The following is an 18,135-nucleotide window of genomic DNA, read 5'->3' on the forward strand; positions in this document are numbered from 1 at the left end:
AATAAATGCATGAAGACGAGGGCTTTCTTGCCCTGATCATGGTTTGTATGACTTGGAGTGAGAAGCTTGCCTCCCTCAGGACTGCAGCTTCAACGGCCATGCCATTAAATTGAGACCGAGAATTCTGGTGGAAGAGGGGACCCTGAGAAAGTAGATCTGGTCGGTCTGGGAGCTTCCATGTAACATCTGCGAGCAGGTTAACTAACTCTGCGTACCAGGCTCTTTTGGGACAGTCAGAAGCCATCAGAATGACTGGAACTCCTTCCTCCTTTATATTCTTGACGAGTCAGGGGATCTGGGGAAGGGGGTGGAAAATGGTGCAAAAGTTGAGACCATGGTATGACGAGGAAGTCAAAACAGTTTGATGGGGGGGGCGTCATGAGGGGGGAGTCACGAGATCTATCCACGAACTGAGGTACCTTGTGATTCATCCGAGATGCCATCAGTTTGACAAAGGGAGTGAACCACCTCTAGCAGATCTGTTTGAACACAGATGAGTCGATGGACCATTCCACCAATGAGAAGCCTTGACAAAGTCAGTGGCCCAGTTGTCCACGCCTGGAATGTGGATGCCAAATGGAAGGTGGGGAGGGGAAACTTCCACATGCCAGGGGCTGCCTAACTCAGAGAGGCAGGAGTATGGGGCGATCCAGAGAAAAAAGTCTTAGTTACTTACCGATAACGGCATTTTTTCGGAGCCCATGACAGCACCACGAAAGAAGGGATCTGCCCTTCAGGGACAGCAAACCTACAGATATCAAAAGGGTGGCACCTCTCTCATGCATCAGTTGGATTACAGAGAGGACCACCATGGTTAATAGCAAAAAATATGTACAATACATAAAAACCAAACAATTTCACACAAGTGAAACTTATAAGAGGAAGAAGTGCGCACCCACACGTGATGGAAGGGAAACTAAGGGTGCTGTCATGGGCTCTGAAAAATACTGTTACCGGTAAGTAACTAAGACTTTATTCGGTCTCCCATGACAGCACCATGAGGGAATTACAGAGAGGTAAATACTGCCTTATGGAGGGACCACAGCTTGCAGCACCCTTATACCGAGGGGAAGATCTGAGGAAGCACCCATGTCCATCCTGTAATGATTACAAAAGGTGGAAGGAGAAGACCAAGTAGCTGCCTTACATATTCTGGTCGACGGAGACTTACGATCTCTCTGTCCATGAAGTTGTCATAGCTCTAGTGGAATGCACCCTTAGCCCCTCCGGTGCCGGCCTGCCACTCGATGTATATGCTAGAGGAATAGCCTCCCTAATCCATCTAGATAAAAGTGCTCTTTGACACTCAGACCATTCCTGGCATCCTGGAAGGATACAAACAAGGCATTGTCCTTCTTCCAAGGATTAGTGACTGAAAGGTACTCTAGCAGGCATTTCCTAATGTCTAACGTGTGAAGCTTCCTTTCCTTCTGGTTAGTAGGGTTGGGGAGGAAAGAAGGAAGGACTATCTCCTGCGACCTGTGGAATCTTGAAGCAATCTTGGGGAAGTAAGCTGGATCCGGCCTAAGCACCACCCTGTTATCCAGGAACTGCGTATATGGAGGAAGTCTAGAGAGAGCATGAATATCACTCACCCTCTGCGCCGATGTTAGTGCGACTAAGAAAGCTACCTTGAGGGAGAGTAACTTTGCTGAGACAGATACCATGGGCTCAAACGGGGCCTCAGTCATGGCCGTGAGCACCAAGTTCAAGTCCCATGGTCCAAACCTTTCCCTATGAATGAGCCTAGACTAGCCCGCTGCTTTAAAAAACCACAAGGTCCAATAGGTTCTAGCGATGTCGCAGCTAAATAAGGCTCCCAGGGCTGACACCTGTACCTTAAGGGTACTAGTGGAAAGACCTAACTCCAGACCCTTCTGATGGAACTCTAGAATTTGGCCTACTGGCAACCCCTCCTCGGCTCTAGGTTTTGAAGTGGCTAAAAATTTCCTCCAGGACCTAGCGTAGATCCTGGTCATAATTACCTTTCTACTTTTTAGAAGGGTGGTAATTAAACTGGGGGAGAATCCGTTATCCCTCAACGATGCACAGAACACTCCGGTCTGGACTCTACCACCCCCATTGTTTCTCTGACCGCCTTCCCTAATTTGTCCATGCGGTCTAAGGGGAAGCAGAAGTAGCCAGAGTCTTCCTACGAGAAAGAAGATGAAGGCGATGAGCCGTAGGAATAATCATTCCTCATATAATCAGCCAAGGAGTCAGAGAAAAGTGTCTTATGCTCCTTCCCTTTGGAATTCTCACCCTGGTACAGGGACCTCATGGTCTCCCTTACTTCTGTCCTAATCTCCTTCAAACTTGCAGTGAAGTTGGGAGTTTCTTCTGCTACCGTCTGCTGGACACAGGGGTAACAATTTTTTCGGACAGGAGTCCGGCAGGGGAAATCAGAGGGCACACTCCCTGTGCCTTGACTTTACTGTACACTTCCTCCCCTGGTAAGACAAAAATAAGGGGAAGACTGCATCACCGAGTGAACATTCACGAAGATCACTTACCAGTGCTCCTACGGCTGGACAGACTACTCGCCTAGCCACTACCCGTATCGTCACAGGATTTTAACCGAGGAGTACGGGGCTTGTGAGTAGTGCGCGGCCGCGCAGGGTTCTCCTGCTGCTCCCCATCCATTTTGACAAAATGGGCTCAGAAGCACGGCATACATGTGCATATAAGGATACTTCCACTACTCCCCCCAGGATATCTGGGTCAGCAAATCTTGACCTGGGTGCCCTTTACTCCCCTGGAACCACCTGCTCCCAGCACCACGTGCAGTCCCGCTCCTACCGGATGCTGGGACATGGATCTGCTCCGTACCCTGGTGCCCCCCGACCTCGGCCGCAGTCGTTGGCCCCACAACGTGCGGCGCCATTCAGGAGCCAACCCTGCAGTCAGGACGCACTCACAGGCCACGCCTCCCAACGTCTTTACATGGCCGCCTCAGCTGAGGACCGCCTAGGAGTGTCATTGGTCGAGCCCCCGACTGCGCCATCCGGCACGTCCCAGACGAATCACAAAGCCCAGCAGCATGCCACACACGCCAGGAGCCACAGAGATCTGAAGGGAATACTTACCTTCGGGCGCTGGCCCTCGGGAGAGGATAGTCCTCCAAACACCGCTCCCCCTGCTCACTCACTGACGTGCAATCCATCCTGGACCACTGTGGCGCTTCCAAGAACCCCGCACTGGCCGAGGCAGGGAACCGTTGACTCCTTACAGGTATCTGTAGGAACAAAGTCCCTGTCAGGGACAGGAAAACAACTGATCCGTGGGAAAGGTGTTGCCCTTTTTTATCTGTAGGTTTCCTGTCCCTGAAGGGCGGATCCCCTCTCTCGTGGTGCAGTCATGGGAGACCGAATAAAAAAAGTCTTGTCACAAACTGACAGAAGGATCAGCTGGAATAGTGTGAAAGGAACAACTTCCATAGCAGTAATCATCTTCCCTAGTACTCTCATGCAGAGTCAAAGACAGCAAGGGAATGGGCATCCTAGGTAATGAATACCCAGAAGGAGTGTCGAGATCTTTAACTCTGGGAGAAGAAATCTGGAGCGGGAGGTATCAAGCAACATACCCAGTAAAACTAGGCGCTGGGTCGGGATCAGAGAGGATTTTGCTATGTTGATGATCCAGCTTTGATAGGCAAGAGTGAAGAGTCTCGGAAAGACGGGCCCTTAATCAGCAGGTAGGGAATGACTACAATCCCCTTGGAATGAAGCATGGCCATGACAGTTGCCATAACCTTCGTGAACACTCTTGGGTGGACTGTGGCCAGTCGAAAGGGACAGTGGCCAGTCCGCTCCCCCTGAACCGCAAAAAGCAGAAACTTTTGATATGTTGAGCAAAATCAGGATGTGGAGATAGGCGTCCTGAATGTTCACTGATCGATGAACTCATCGGGCTTCACGGAGGCAAATATCGAGCAGAAAGATTCCATTTGGAAATGGCGCGCGGTGCACTCGCCTGTTTAGAAGCTTGAGATCCAGGGTCGGGCACAGTGAGCCATCCTTCTTTGGGACCACAAAACAGCTGGAACAGAAACTCAAGAAATGTTCCTGGGAAGGAACGGGTTTGTTGACCTTTGTTCAGAATAATCAATAGATTTGAAGAAGCCGGAAATCTGAGTTGTGACCCTTGGTGGGTGGTACATGAAAAAAAACGACTGCATGGGAGAGAAGACCATTCTATCCAGTAACCTGTGGCAACGATCTCGCAGACTCAGGCGTTGTCGACTACGGAGAACCACGCTTCCCAGAAAAGCAGAAGACAACCACCCACCCCGAGAGGATTCCCGGGTGGGGGTGACTCATCACGCCGAGGAGAATGTATTGGATCGGGCACCGGGGGATTTGGCAGAGCGACCTTTAGAGCGCCATGCTGCGGTTTGAAGAACGGCTTCCTGGTGTCTTTCCATGCAGGACACCAATCTCACTGAGAGGTGGTCCTGGAAAAGAAGAAATTACAAAAGGGACAAAACTGAAGAGAATGTTTCCTGGTAAAAGGACGTTTGGGTTTAGGCTGGGGAAGAGAGGCAGTCTTACCACCCCAGTGGCGTCCAAGATGAGCTGATCTAGCTTAGATCCCAAAAGACGTGAGCCCTGAAAGAGAAGATTGGTAAAGAAGTTTTTGGACGCAGGGTCCGCTTTCCAGGCTTTAAGACAGAAAATTCTGCGTATAGCTACAATATTGCTGGTAACACGGGCAGAAAAGCTGGCAACGTAGAGGGACGCGGTGAACAAATATTTATGTGCGTGAACTATCTGATTCACTAGATCAGCAAGCTCATCTGGTGAGGCCTTTGATAAAATGCCCTGCCAAAGGAGTTTTGCCCAGGCGATAACAGACTTGGTGACCAAGAAGCCTCAAAGGCAAACTTGGCTAGGGCTTCGATCTGTCAGTGGAGTCCTTGGAGGGAAGAACCATCAGGGATATGATATGACAGTCTTAGCGGACAAGCGAGAGACTGGGAGGGTCCACAGCCCATTCTGAGGAAATCAGGACTGAGGGAATATAAAAATATCCAACTACCTTCTGCCTGGAAAGCACTTTTCTGGGTGCTCACACTGTTTGGCAAAGATTCCCTCAAACTCCTTGAGCCAAGCAAAAAACCTGGGGAGGGTGTTTAGACTTTTTGAATGAGATAGAGTCATCCTGAGAGGGACTCTATTCGTCCTTAATAATGAGGGTTTGATTGATAGCCAGTATAAGACTGTCGACCAGATCCTGAAGTTTGGAAGATTGGCCTGTGTCAACGTCAGATTCAGACTGGGAATCAAGACATCAGGGCCCCCCCTCAAGGTCGGAGGAGTGGGAAACCAAAGGCATCCTGGAGGATGTGAAAGGAGAAGGCGAACCAGATGAGGAACTGGAGTGTGCCTGCTTCTAGGACCTTACCCTTGATCTGCCATGATGAGGGTGGCGGATACATGAAAGCCTGCGATTCGTACTGAGAAAGTACCTTCGCGCTGGAGACTGCTGAAAGGTTAGGTAAACGTTCAAGGACCTGTACCTGGGATACTTTGGTTAGGTCACTTACTGATTGAGAAACAGCCCAATCTGAGGGAGAGGTGTTCTCTTGTCCCAGGCGGCTCCTTTGAGGCTTGCATGGAGGAGGGGCTGCAGTCTGGGCAGCAGGTCAAGGCCTGACCTGTGGGCCACTTCTTTTCGTAAGGTCGCCGGCGTAGTGAATAGTATTATGTGAGGGACGAGAGCGAGACGCCCTGGGTCTCTGCATATTCAAAGCCAGGCACTCCCTGGAGCTAAGGGGATGATGAGGAGGGCAAAGCCTATGTGGACCAGAAAAAAATAGCTTGGACAGAGCCTACCCATTCCTAGCTAAAATGGAGACCGGTCCAGCAGTAGGAAGCACAGCGTTGTGCAGGCACCAAAGGGGATGAAGCGACTCCGGAGATGATGTCAGAGTACACGGGATGGAAAGGGCGGGATAAAATAAGCTGTGCAGAGAAGAGTAAAAAGGAGCATCATATTGGAGGAAACGCGCACACTGGAGTCCTCGAACGCTGATTGGCTGGTGCTCGAGTGGGCGGTAACCAACTCAGCCTGAACTGAAAGGCAAGCTCCTATAGGTCTTAAAGGGCGTGTGAGACCTCACGTGCTGATTGGCTGGTGTTCACAAGTTGGGGATGGGGGGGGTGGAGGGTGTCTTGAATGAGCCCAGCCTGATAACGAAAGGAGATTAAAAAAAAAAAAAAAATCTGAAGCCCTCAATTCCTCATTGGACCATGCATACAAGAGGGATGTGGGTGGATGGCTGTGTGGGTGTGGTGATAGTGGGGGGAGGTTGGTTAAGCGAGTATGCCTCAAGAGATCTGTGATCTTTTCTTTGTGATGGCTCCCGCTGCCTGAAGAGGGACTGTGGAGAAAGAACAGTGGAAACTTTACCTCTCTGATGAGGCACCGACACCTACTCCATCCCAAGGTCGACATCAGGAGCCCTCAGGTGAGAAAGGGGTCACTGTAAAACAAGGTATCATACTTCCCGCACAGCTGTTGTCCCTGGTGGTGCACAAAACTGTGTCGACCCCGAGGACGGCTACTGAGAAGTTGCCACAGTCATCCTCCCGGCACCGCATCCACGATCCGCCCTGAGACATGCTTTAAGTGTCAGACCAGAAAGTGGACGATGTTTTCTCGGTCGCTATTTTGGGGAAACTGGGTGAGACTTTACACCCGACTTTACACCCTGTTACCCTGAAGAGAAGAAATTGAAAAACAAAGAAAAGATTAACACACAACAGGGGATCTAAGAGAAAAATGATGGATTCTCCTACTGACACCAAGCTAAAACAGGGGAGCTTTCTGCTGGTTGGTGGGTGTACCCTGCTGAGGAGGAGCTAACTTTTTTGGGGCTTAGTGTCAGCCTCCTAGTGACAGCAGCGTATACCCATGACTACCTGTGTCCCCCAATGAAGCAATAAAGAAACCGATGTCTACAAGTTGTGTCTGCCATTACAGTTTAGCTCCACTGAAGTGAATGTTGCGCAGCAGCAATACCACACACCTGCAGATAGGGAGATCCAGGTTTTATATTTAGACAGAATATATATTTTTTTTTTAATCCTGGACAAGGATCGATAAAATATATGCAGCCTACAAGTAGATGAAGATAATTAATGGAACTGTGCCCTTATTTTTTATTTAGAATTTACAATCTTTAACACACACATGAAAAGACACAAAACAACTGGGATTAAAACAAAGAAAAATACCTTACCTACAGCAGGTTCAGAATCTTTGCATGCATCAACATGCTCTTGTAAAGTAGCTATACCGGGTTCTAGTTTGGTAGTCTCATCTTTCTCTAAAAAAAAAAAATTGAAAAAAAAAATAAATTGGAGAATAATGCTCCAAACCTGGGACACATGAGCAACGGCATTGCATACAACAATAAAACGAAGTACAGCCTCAAATGGCAACTTGAATCATATATTTTTACTTTCCCCAGGATAATTATCAGAAATGAGCGATTTTGAAAGCTGACTATTCTGCCCAACTATGATTAATACTTGACCTCTGCTGTTTATTGCTGTGGGGGGCACACCAGAGGCCCCGAGGAAGCGATGTGACACAAATCAGGATGAGTGAACACTAGCTGGTGACAGTAAAGGGCCTGTCACACTAAGAGATATCGCTAGCAATATCACTATAACTTGTGACGTTATAGCGATATTGCTAGCGATATCGCTATGTCTGATACTTACCTACAACCCGCTCCCCCCAGCTGGTTATCGCTGATCGCGCGAGAACAGGCTGGACTGTTTCTCGTCGTCCGCTTCCTGCGGCGCTTCCTGTGGAGAGACGAGCGACAAGCGTGGAGCCGGGCGGGAGGACGCAGGATCGCCTGGTGTGACAGGTAAGTAGCGACCCCCGACCCCTGCGATGTCGCTGGTGAGATCTGCCTGTGTGGCAGATCACTAGCGACCACTTAGCGATGTACCAGCGATCCTGACCGTGTCATATCGCTGGTCGGGATCGCTGGTACATCGCTAAGTGTGACAGTACCTTTACAGGTAAAATCAATGGTTCTTATCTTTTACCTTTTGCTTGCACAGCAGTCCCCATATTCAATATAGTTACGTGTGGATACTGGGAATGTGGATTTCCTGAGATAGGAAATTTCATGCCATCTGATTTATTTAGCATTTGTCTACCACTTATTAGTAATAAGTTCACCTGTTTGGACAACGCATTCTAAGATAACTTTATTTCTATAGCGCCGACATATTCCGCAGCACTTTACATTTTAGAGGGGACTTGTACATACAAAAGACATTACAGCATAATAATAAACACATAGAACAACAGATACCAAGAGGAATGAGGGCCCTGCTCGCAGGCTTACAATCTATATGAAAAAAGGGGAGACACGAAAGGTGGATGTAACAATTGCTCTCATTGTTTGGACCAGCCATAGTGTAAGAATCGGGTGTTCCTGTTGCTGCATGAACCAGTTAACAGTCTAAATATGTAACAATACAGACACAGAGAGCTATTAAATGCATAAAGCATGTGAGAACATGCTGTGAGGAACCCGGTTATGGTAAAAATTTTGAATGGGCAACACAGGGGTAGTTAGGTTAATGCGCTGAGACGGTAGGCCAGTCTGAGCAAATGAGTTATATCTATAATAGTATATCTATTTGAGGACCAAACTGACTGCACTGGAAATCACTGTCACTTATGAAATACTATTCATTTAATACCTCCATTGCATCTTCATTCACAGTGCAGGAGTGCCACTAATAAAATATTATATTTTTTTTTTTTTAATTTTGGTGGCATTTGTGTACTTGTGTTTGGATAGATATTATGGGGTTTTTGATAATGATATTAGTTAGCCACAGTGTCCTTTAGAAGCAATTCTGTATTTTTACTCAGTCTTCGGGGTTTTAAATGGTTTGAATAAAGATTACATACTCTTAAATTCTACTTCTATGGATCTCTTCATTGTTACAGGGGATTCTTTACCCTGAAAAATGTTTATGAGTAGTTCTAGTAGTGTTAGGCAGTCATATAGGAAATACTAATGGCCCGCAGAACATTCAGCGTGGAGCAGGCATACACCCTGATTTGCTCTGGCAGCAAAACAGAATCTGACTCTGAAGTAGAACAGTTTTCAGCAAGTGATGACGACTCTTTTACGGGATACTGCAGCCGGCCGTCACTGCTCAGAGGCAGGACCCAGGAACTAGCTAATGGATAAAAATTAACTTTTAATCAAAAAGGTTTAAAAACAGACAAAAAAGCACACAAACACAGGTGCAATAAAACAAAAAACACACAAACGTACAGATACAATGTAAAAATACCCACAGAATGATCTGCTATAATGGGTATGAGGCCTCTTGAATAAAGTAACAGCTTGTAGATAAAGTTTTTCTAAAGTTAGTAAGCTTGAACAATTAGTCATTAAAATGAATATAATTGATATTGCAATCTTGACATATGTGCCCTTTATCAAATTGTCACGAAAACAATTATGATTGCTGTTGCAATCCTAGACATATAGACACAAGATCACCAGGAACTCCAATAAATAGTATTCATATTGCACATAACTGACGGACATTCACCATCTCAAAGTGCTTCGTGCATACAAATTACCCTTTGCTGGGCAAAAAGAGGCCATTATAAGATTAAATGAATACTAGCAGCAAATGAGGTAGGCAACACGCATAAATCAATTCATCAGGTATATATAGTCACAAATACAGAACCATGATTCCTCATTAAACTTAATGAGCATTCCCTGTGAACATATTGTGATGCATAACTTGATTAACACCGTGTTATATAAGTTTTACGAGGCATCACGGCAAGCATTGTTAGATCTTTCCAGGTTAAAGAGAGTCCCATCAGTGGAGTGTATTTGCAGGAGGCCCCCAAGCCGCAGGTGACCTGTTGTTGCCTTGTTCATAAATTGCGTCTCCTGACGCGTTTCGTCATGACTTGACTCCTCACGGGAGTCTCAGCAAGAAATTTAGCTCATTCAGCGTGGAGCAGGCGTACACCCTGATTTGCTCTGGCAGCAAAACAGAATCTGCCTCTGAAGTAGAACAGTTTTCAGCAAGTGATGACGACAACCCTTTCACGGGATACCGCAGACGGCCGTCACTACTCAGAGGCAGGACCCAGTACTGCAGTCCACCCATCGCAGTGGTATCACAACAGTTCATTATCCCCACAAATGCCTCCCCCCTCTGGAAAAAAAAATTAGAAGTTACCAAATTTAAGCCCCTTTGAATTTTTCAAAATTTTCATTACCCCCATAAGTCATACAATTCATTGCCCACCAACTCAATTCACATGTCCGACAATACATTTCCCAAAAACCCACTGCCTTTCATTCCAGCTCCTTGATCCCCACAAGTGCCCCTGAAATTTAAAAAGAAATAGAATTTTGGACCTTAACCCGAATATGGAATTACTGTGTATACTCGTGTATAAGCCGACCCCCCCAATTTTGCGACAAAAAACTGGGAAAACTTATTGACTCGTGTATAAGCCGAGGGTTGAATCCATAAACTATGCCCCCATATGCTGCTCCATAGAATATGCCCCCATATGCTGCCCCATAGACTATGCCCCCATATACTGCTCCATAGACTATGCCCTCATATACTGCTCCATAGACTATGCCCCCATATGCTGCTCCATAGAATATGCCCCCATATGCTGCCCCATAGACTATGCCCCCATAAAATGCTCCATAGATTATGCCCCCATATGCTGCCCCATAGATTATGCCCCCATATGCTGCTCCATAGAATATGCCCCCATATGCTGCCCCATAGAATATTCCCCCATATGCTGCGCCATAGAATATGCCCCCATATGCTGCAAAAAAAAGAAAAGCCATACTCACCACTACTGGGTCCATTGCCGCTGTCTGCCGCTTCTTGTGTCAGTGACTGTTCAGTCAGCAGAGGGGCGGCGCGCACTAATCACGTCACCGCGCCCCCTGCTGCCTAAACGTCACTGACACAGGATGCAGCAGAGACAGCGGTGAGCAGCGATGGACCGGGGGACAGGTGAATATCCCTATACTCACCCATCCTGCCGCGGTCTCTGCAGCCTCGCTCGCTTCTCCACTGTCTCCCTTCCCTTCCTGTCTTCAGCGGTCACGTGGTACCACTCATGAATATGGGCAACAAAATCTGTCCCCTGTATTTGCAGCTGTCATGTCCCAAGCCAATTATGAAGCCCTATTAAGATTCCTTAATCTTAGTGATAATTCCAAACCCCCCCCAAGAAATTACCTCAACTACGATCACCTAAACAAGTTTAGACCCCCCCCCCAACTACCTTTCTTTTTTTAAATTCGTTTAACCAAGAGAGAAACCACATGTACATTTATGCATACACCAAAATAATAAACATGCATTTTGCCAAAATAATTGTAAGTGAATAGCAATTCACACATTAAATTGTTTATACAATTTAGTTTCACAGGTCTATGAGTTACTGCTTAGATAATGAATTATTAAACAGATGAACAGAAGCATTGTCAAGCTCTATATCTTGAAAGTACATATCACAGAAGCACTACCAATCTAATTAAACTACACCCTAACACGCTGCCTAGTACATTATATAATATTAAAAAAAAAAAATTATGCAATGCCATAAATACTGTACATCTCGATAGATTCCAACTATAACAGTCACGGTGGTACCGAGCCTCCACTCCCCATATAGTGAGATGAAGGGAATTCCATCTATCCCAGATTTGATCAAATTTGCCCGTACAGCCCGTTTTGATAAAGTGTTCGCTCCTATGGGATGACCGAGTTCACCAGGTCAATCCATGCTCTGAGAGAGGGGTTTGACCCTCCCATCCAACGTAACGCCAGCACCTTCCTAGCCAAGAAAAGTGTTTCACATAGAAAAATCCTAATATAGTGTCCCCAATTCTCCTCATCTAGCACACCGAATAAACAAACTGATGGACTAAGAGGAACAGGAATTTGCACTAAGCATGTTAGCAGTGATGTTACTTCAGACCAGTATGAAAGGACAATGGGGCATCCCCACACCATATGTACAAAGTTTGCTTCCATTGTATGAAAACCTCAAACATTTCGAGGATTGGAAACGATCCATCCTGAAAAGTCACGATGGAGTTAGATATGACTGATGTAAGATATATAACTGAGTCATTCTATTATTAATAGATGGAGATACTTTAGTTGGAGATTCAAGAATCTCCTCCCAATCCTCAGCCTGAGCATCAGGAATGAGATCTTCCCACTTCCCCCAAATTGTCGTTATAGCAGAGTCAGTTCCTGCCGACAACATGTACGTGTAAAGAGTAGAGATAAGGCCCTGAGGGCCTTGGGATTTAAAGGCCCTTTTACATTTAGCGATGCACCAGCGATCCGACCAGCGATCCGACCCGGTCAGGATCGCTGGTGCATCGCTAAATGATCGCTAGTGAGCTTTCATACAGAAAGATCTCACAGCGATGCAGCAGCGACGCAGCGCACGATACTCACCTTTCACACACAGCGATCCTGACGTCCTCCCGCCCACGTCCACGCGTCGCTCGTCGTCACAGCAGGAAGTCTCAGCAGGAAGCGCCCGACGAGAAATGGAGCCGGACATTCTCGCGCGATCAGCGATGGACAGCGGGGGAGCCGGTCGTTGGTAAGTATCACACATAGCGATATCGCTAGCAATATCGCTATAACGTCACAAAACCAGTGACGTTTTAGCGATATTGCTAGCGATATCGCTTAGTGTAAAACCCCCTTAAGGATTCCTATTAAAGAGAGAGATGAGATAGCTTGGGTCATACTTGAATACCGCAAATGCGAATGGACAGCTGATCTGAGTTGAAGATAACGAAAGAATTGGGATCTAGGGACATTATATTTAAGTTGGATTTGTTCAAAAGACATAAGGATATTAACTTCATATAGGTCTTTTATTAAACAAACACCATGTGAGGTCCAAAAGCCAGCGGACGGGTGGGTCAACAGCACCGGGAAATAGTTATTGTTCCATAGTGGCATTTCAGCAATGATGCCCTCAAAGCAGATCACTTTTTTGATCTGTCTCCAGACCGACCTCGCTAAATGGAGTAGAGGTAACAATCGGGGGGGCATTAAGTTTATCTGTTTCTAAAAATCCTAACGGACAGTCAATCTCTGCAGCATGAATGAGATGATGTTCAGAGTTAGGTAGATTATTTTCCGGCATCCACTTACTCAAAGCTTTAATTTGTCCTGCCAGATAGTATAAATAAAAATCCGGCAGTGCTGCTCCCCCCATGTGTCTAGACCTCTGTAGAGTGGATAATTTAAGCTTGGGTCTCGATTTTCCCCATATAAAGGACGTGGTCAGGGAGTTCAGATTAGTGAAGATGAATTTAGGAACCAGCACCGCACTATGCTGGAGGGAGTAACTAAGTTTGGGAAGTAGAATCATTTTAATTAGATTAATACGGCCAGTAACAGGTATGGGAAGTTTACTCCATGAGGCGAATTTGAGTTTGACCAGTTCCAGTAATGGGAAGATATTAAGTTGGAGGTCAAGATCACTGCTTTTAGATATATTAATTCCTAAATATTTAAAGTGAGACACTATGGGCAAAGGGGACAGAGAGCTAAGATGGGTCACAGGGCCACGAGAGAGGGGCAAGAGAGCGGACTTATTCCGGAGTATTTACTAAATTTATCTATGGTAGTAATCACATGTGGCAACATCTCGTCCGTTTTATCCATAAACACCACCATGTCGTCAGCGTATAAACCAATATTATCTAGACGATCTGCTATTTTTATACCTCTAATATTCGGAGAGGCCCTCATACGTATTGCTAGCGCTTCTATAGCAAGGGCAAAGAGGGCCGGGGAGAGGGGGTAACCCTGGCGCGTTCCCCTAGAAAGAGAAAAGGATTCTGATACTGAGTTATTTATAACTATACGAGCTTTAGGTTTTGCGTATATTACACCAATCCATTTTTGGAATTTAGCACCAAAACCATATCTTTGTAAACATACAAACAAGAATGGCCATTCAAGGGAATCAAAGGCTTTAGCTGCGTCCAGGGACGCAAGGGCCCAATTATTATCCGGTACCAGGGAGCTATATTGAATCACTGACTGGACCCTCTTGATATTTATAGAGGTGCTCTTACCGGGCATAAAGCCCGTCTGGTCCGGGTGTATACGATCTAATATTACTGGGCTTAATCTAGTGGCCAGAATCTTAAGCCCCCGTTACACACTGCGATATCACTAGCAATATCGCTGTAAAGTCACCGATTTTGTGACGTTATAGCGATATTACTAGCGATATCGCTATGTCTGATACTTACCTCCGACCGGCTCCCCCGCTGGTTATCGCTGATCGCGCGAGAAGCTGCTGGACCATTCCTCGTCGTCCACTTCCTGCGGCGCTTCCTGCGGTGACGACGAGCGACGCATGGAGCCGGGCGGGAGGACGCAGGATCGCCGCGTCTGACAGGTAAGTAGCGATCCCCGTCCCCAGCGATGTCGCTAGTGAGATCTGCCTGTGTGGCAGCTCACTAGCGACCACCCAGCGAGTCACCAGCGATCCTGACCGCGTCATATCGCTGGTCTGGATCGCTGGTGAGTCGCTAGGTGTAACGGTACCCTTAGTGAAAATTTTATAATCTACATTTACCAGTGATATGGGGCGATAAGATCCACAATCAAGGGGGTCCCTTCCCTTCTTTCTTGAGAATGATAATATTTGCTTCATAAAAGGAGTCAGGTAAGCACTCGCCCCCTCAAGATCCCTTGAAATACTTTCAGAAGAAGTGGTGCCAGAATATCTTGATATTTTCTATACATTTCAACAGGGAACCCATCTGGTCCAGGAGCCTTTCCAGGGGCCAAAGCCATCATAGGATTTTTAATTTCCTCTATAGTAAAATCAGCATCCAAAATGGCTCGCTGGGTAGCATCCAGTGTGGGGAATTCTGTATCTGATAGGTAATTTAGGCATTGTGGAGCATCAAGATCACTCGCTGAATTATATAATGTTGTATAATACTCATAAAAACAGTGAAGTATATCTTCAGTTGAAGTCACTGTTGAATTATCCAATGTTCAGATCTGGAGTATGGTGTTAGATATGTTATGATGACGCATGAGAAAAGCAAAAAATTTACCTGCCTGATTCCCTAGTTCAAAATAGGATTGCCGAGTAAAAAATAATTTGCGATTAGACTTGGTGTCCATGTGCTGAGTATATAGCCTATGGGAAGTCAGCCATACCACTCTATTCTCATTAGTCTGGTTAGATAAATATGCTGCTTCGGAGTCTTTAAGTCATTGTTCCATCTCATCATCTTCCCTCGAGGTCATCTTTTTAATATAAGAGATCAAAGAGGACAAACATCCTCTCAAATACGCCTTGAGGGCATCCCAAAACAGATTAGTATCCTGGGGTTCAGGGTGAGACGAGATGAAACAATCTAATTGGTCTATAGTTCTGTCATTAGAGCCTATCAATTTCAGCCAAAATGGATTTAGTTTCCAAAACGTATTGTGTTTTGATCGGCCAAAATTGAGTCTAAGTATAATCGGGCTATGATCTGAAATTCCTTTGTTACCATGTTTATGTCAACCACCAACATCACTAAGCTACTGGAACTAAATATGTAGTCTATACGGGATAGAGTACGTTTAGTAGACGAGTGACAGGTGTATTCCTTTACCCCGGGGTGGCGCATCCTACCAACCACTATCCTCCATAAACAGCGCCAGTGAAGAGGGAGATGAGGGTAAAGAGGAGGTCCCTCCAGAAGTCTCTCTATCCAGTCTAATTCTATCAAGACAGTCATCCATAATTAGAGGAAAGTTCCCCATACATATAATGTGTGCATCAGGATAATTTAGAGCAAAGCTCATTGCCATCTGAAGAATTGACATATTGGCTGGGGGGGGGGGGGGATTGTATACACACAGTATGACATATGTCTTGGAGTTGATCAGTGCGCATACAAAAACAAAGCGGCCTTCCGGGTCTCTTCGAGCCTCCCTGACCTCCCATCTCACATCTCTATGTATCAACAATGAAACCCCTCTCGAGTAGCTAGTATGAAATGCGTGAAGAAACTACTGTACCCATGGCTTCAGTACATGTCGGGCTGAATCCCTGGTGAGATGCGTCTCGATCAGAGCCACGATGTGGGGGTGATGGCGCATAATCTGAGAAAAGACCTTAATTCTCTTGCGAGGAGTCCCAAGACCCCTCCCATTCCAGGTTATACAGACAATTTCAGAATCCATGTCCCCTCATTTAGGTATGAGATACCGTATGATGCGAGTGGAGTTTATAGGCAACACATAAAGCTCTTTGGTAGCAATATCTATAAAAACTACAACAAACAAAACTAACAAGAAAAAGAGAACAACAAGAAGTTCAAAAATAAAGGAGCAAAGTCCTGCTCCCCTATCATATATCCAACATGGGGATACCCTCACTGGAAACAGTGTCCGGTATGGTTGTGAAGTCGGACACCAGTGGAAGGAGCTCCAATGCTATAGTTCTTCGGATAAATGTCAATTAGCTGCAAACATATCAGGACTTATTTCCACGAGATCCCGTGTGAGAGCGTAACCACTCAGCTGCCTCCGCTGGATCCGTAAAGAACATGGAAGAGCCCTCATGGACAATGCGGAGACGAGCTGGATATATCATGGAGTATAAGATGTTTTTTTCTCGGAGCTGCTTCTTAATGTCCATGAATTGTGCCCTTTGCTTTTGGAGTTCCATAGAGAAATCGGGGAAGAACGAAATCGTGGCATTGTTAAACTTAATAGGGCTTTTCTGACGTGCCAGATGTAATATAGCATCTCTGTCTTTACAATAGACATATTCATGAAACCTATTCATAAAGCAAGAGATTGTATGGAACCAAGAGGGAGTAAGGCCTCTTTTACACATCAGTTTTTCGCCATCAGGTGCGATCCGGCTATTTTTACGAAAACCGGATACGGCGAAATGCAAATGTCGGATCCGGTTTTTCCCCATTGACTTACATTAGCGCCGGATGGTCATGCGTTTCGTCCGGTTTTGGCTGGATCTGGGAATGTGTCGCATTCCGGCGTCTGGAAAAACCGGCAATTAACATTTTTTGTCTCCGGCGAAAAAGCCGGACCCCCCGGATCCGGCGCGTCCGACTTTTTCACACAATGAAAGTCTATGAGCACCGCAATGTGCCGGATCCGGCCAAGGCGGGATCCGTTTTTTTTGGTCTGAGCATGCTCAGTAGCCCTGCCCACAGCAAACATATATAAAACTATGACAGTGGGACTCTCAGCCACAGCCAACATGCCACCCAAGAGACTCGACAGCCGCAGGAGAAGGCAGGAGACCACTGCATCACCAGCACCACCACCCAAATGGAGCGAAGGGACCATGGTGACCATGCGGAGGGGAGTCCACCAGCAAATGACATACGGTAATTATCAAATCCCCCATTCCTCAAAAATAGGGCCATGGAATATCAATATATTCAGTGGCCCTTTGTTTCTCTTTATTCACCAGCAGAACACGCCGTATAGATGCAGCAGCACCGGCAGCAGCAACAGCAGCAGCCTCAGGAGTGGAGACTGGCCAGCAGGAGGACACCACATCTTCAGAAAAGCCCTCCCTCACATCGTCAGCGTTTGACGGTAAGTTTTTATTTAAAAAATCCATCATCTCTGGAATATATGTCTATTCATTGGCTTTTATTTCAAAACATGAATCACAAGCTGAAGAGGAGTTCCCAGAAGAAGGAAGGGGTGGACAGATACCTGGAGTGGGCTCGCAATTGGTAAGTTTCCTGCATCAAACGCAGAAACACCACATCACACTACATACAACACATAGAAAACAATGTAGCGCAGATATCACACAGCAAACACATATGCCTACATCCAACCACATAATTTTTTTGCTTTTCTTTTCTAGTCTTCCCAATTTGGTGCTCGGCCAAGAGGTCCTCACAGTGCCTTCCAGGGTCGTCGGCGACAGCGACGCGGCAGTCACCAGCGTGTAAGTATATTTTTGCTTTGTTTTTTTTTAACTCTTTATTTGATTTCTTGTGGTGGCTAATTATTTTATTTTTCTCTTTTTCTTTAACCG

At 46.1% G+C, this 18,135-nt stretch overlaps 1 protein-coding gene across 1 annotated transcript in view; it reads right to left on the reverse strand.

Moving 5' to 3' along the window:
* The window catches only part of LOC141099724 (uncharacterized), a 166,756-nt gene that overhangs the window by 104,670 nt on the left and 43,951 nt on the right, over window positions 1-18,135 (reverse strand). Inside the window, exon 5 of the mRNA XM_073587724.1 lies at window positions 7,244-7,330. Coding sequence (XP_073443825.1) covers window positions 7,244-7,330 — 87 coding nt within the window. The remainder of the gene's footprint in view (window positions 1-7,243; window positions 7,331-18,135) is intronic.

Source organism: Dendrobates tinctorius, unplaced genomic scaffold (assembly GCF_039654945.1).
Source record: "Dendrobates tinctorius isolate UK_male_01 unplaced genomic scaffold, ASM3965494v1 ptg000102l, whole genome shotgun sequence".
Lineage (NCBI taxonomy): Eukaryota > Metazoa > Chordata > Amphibia > Anura > Dendrobatidae > Dendrobates > Dendrobates tinctorius.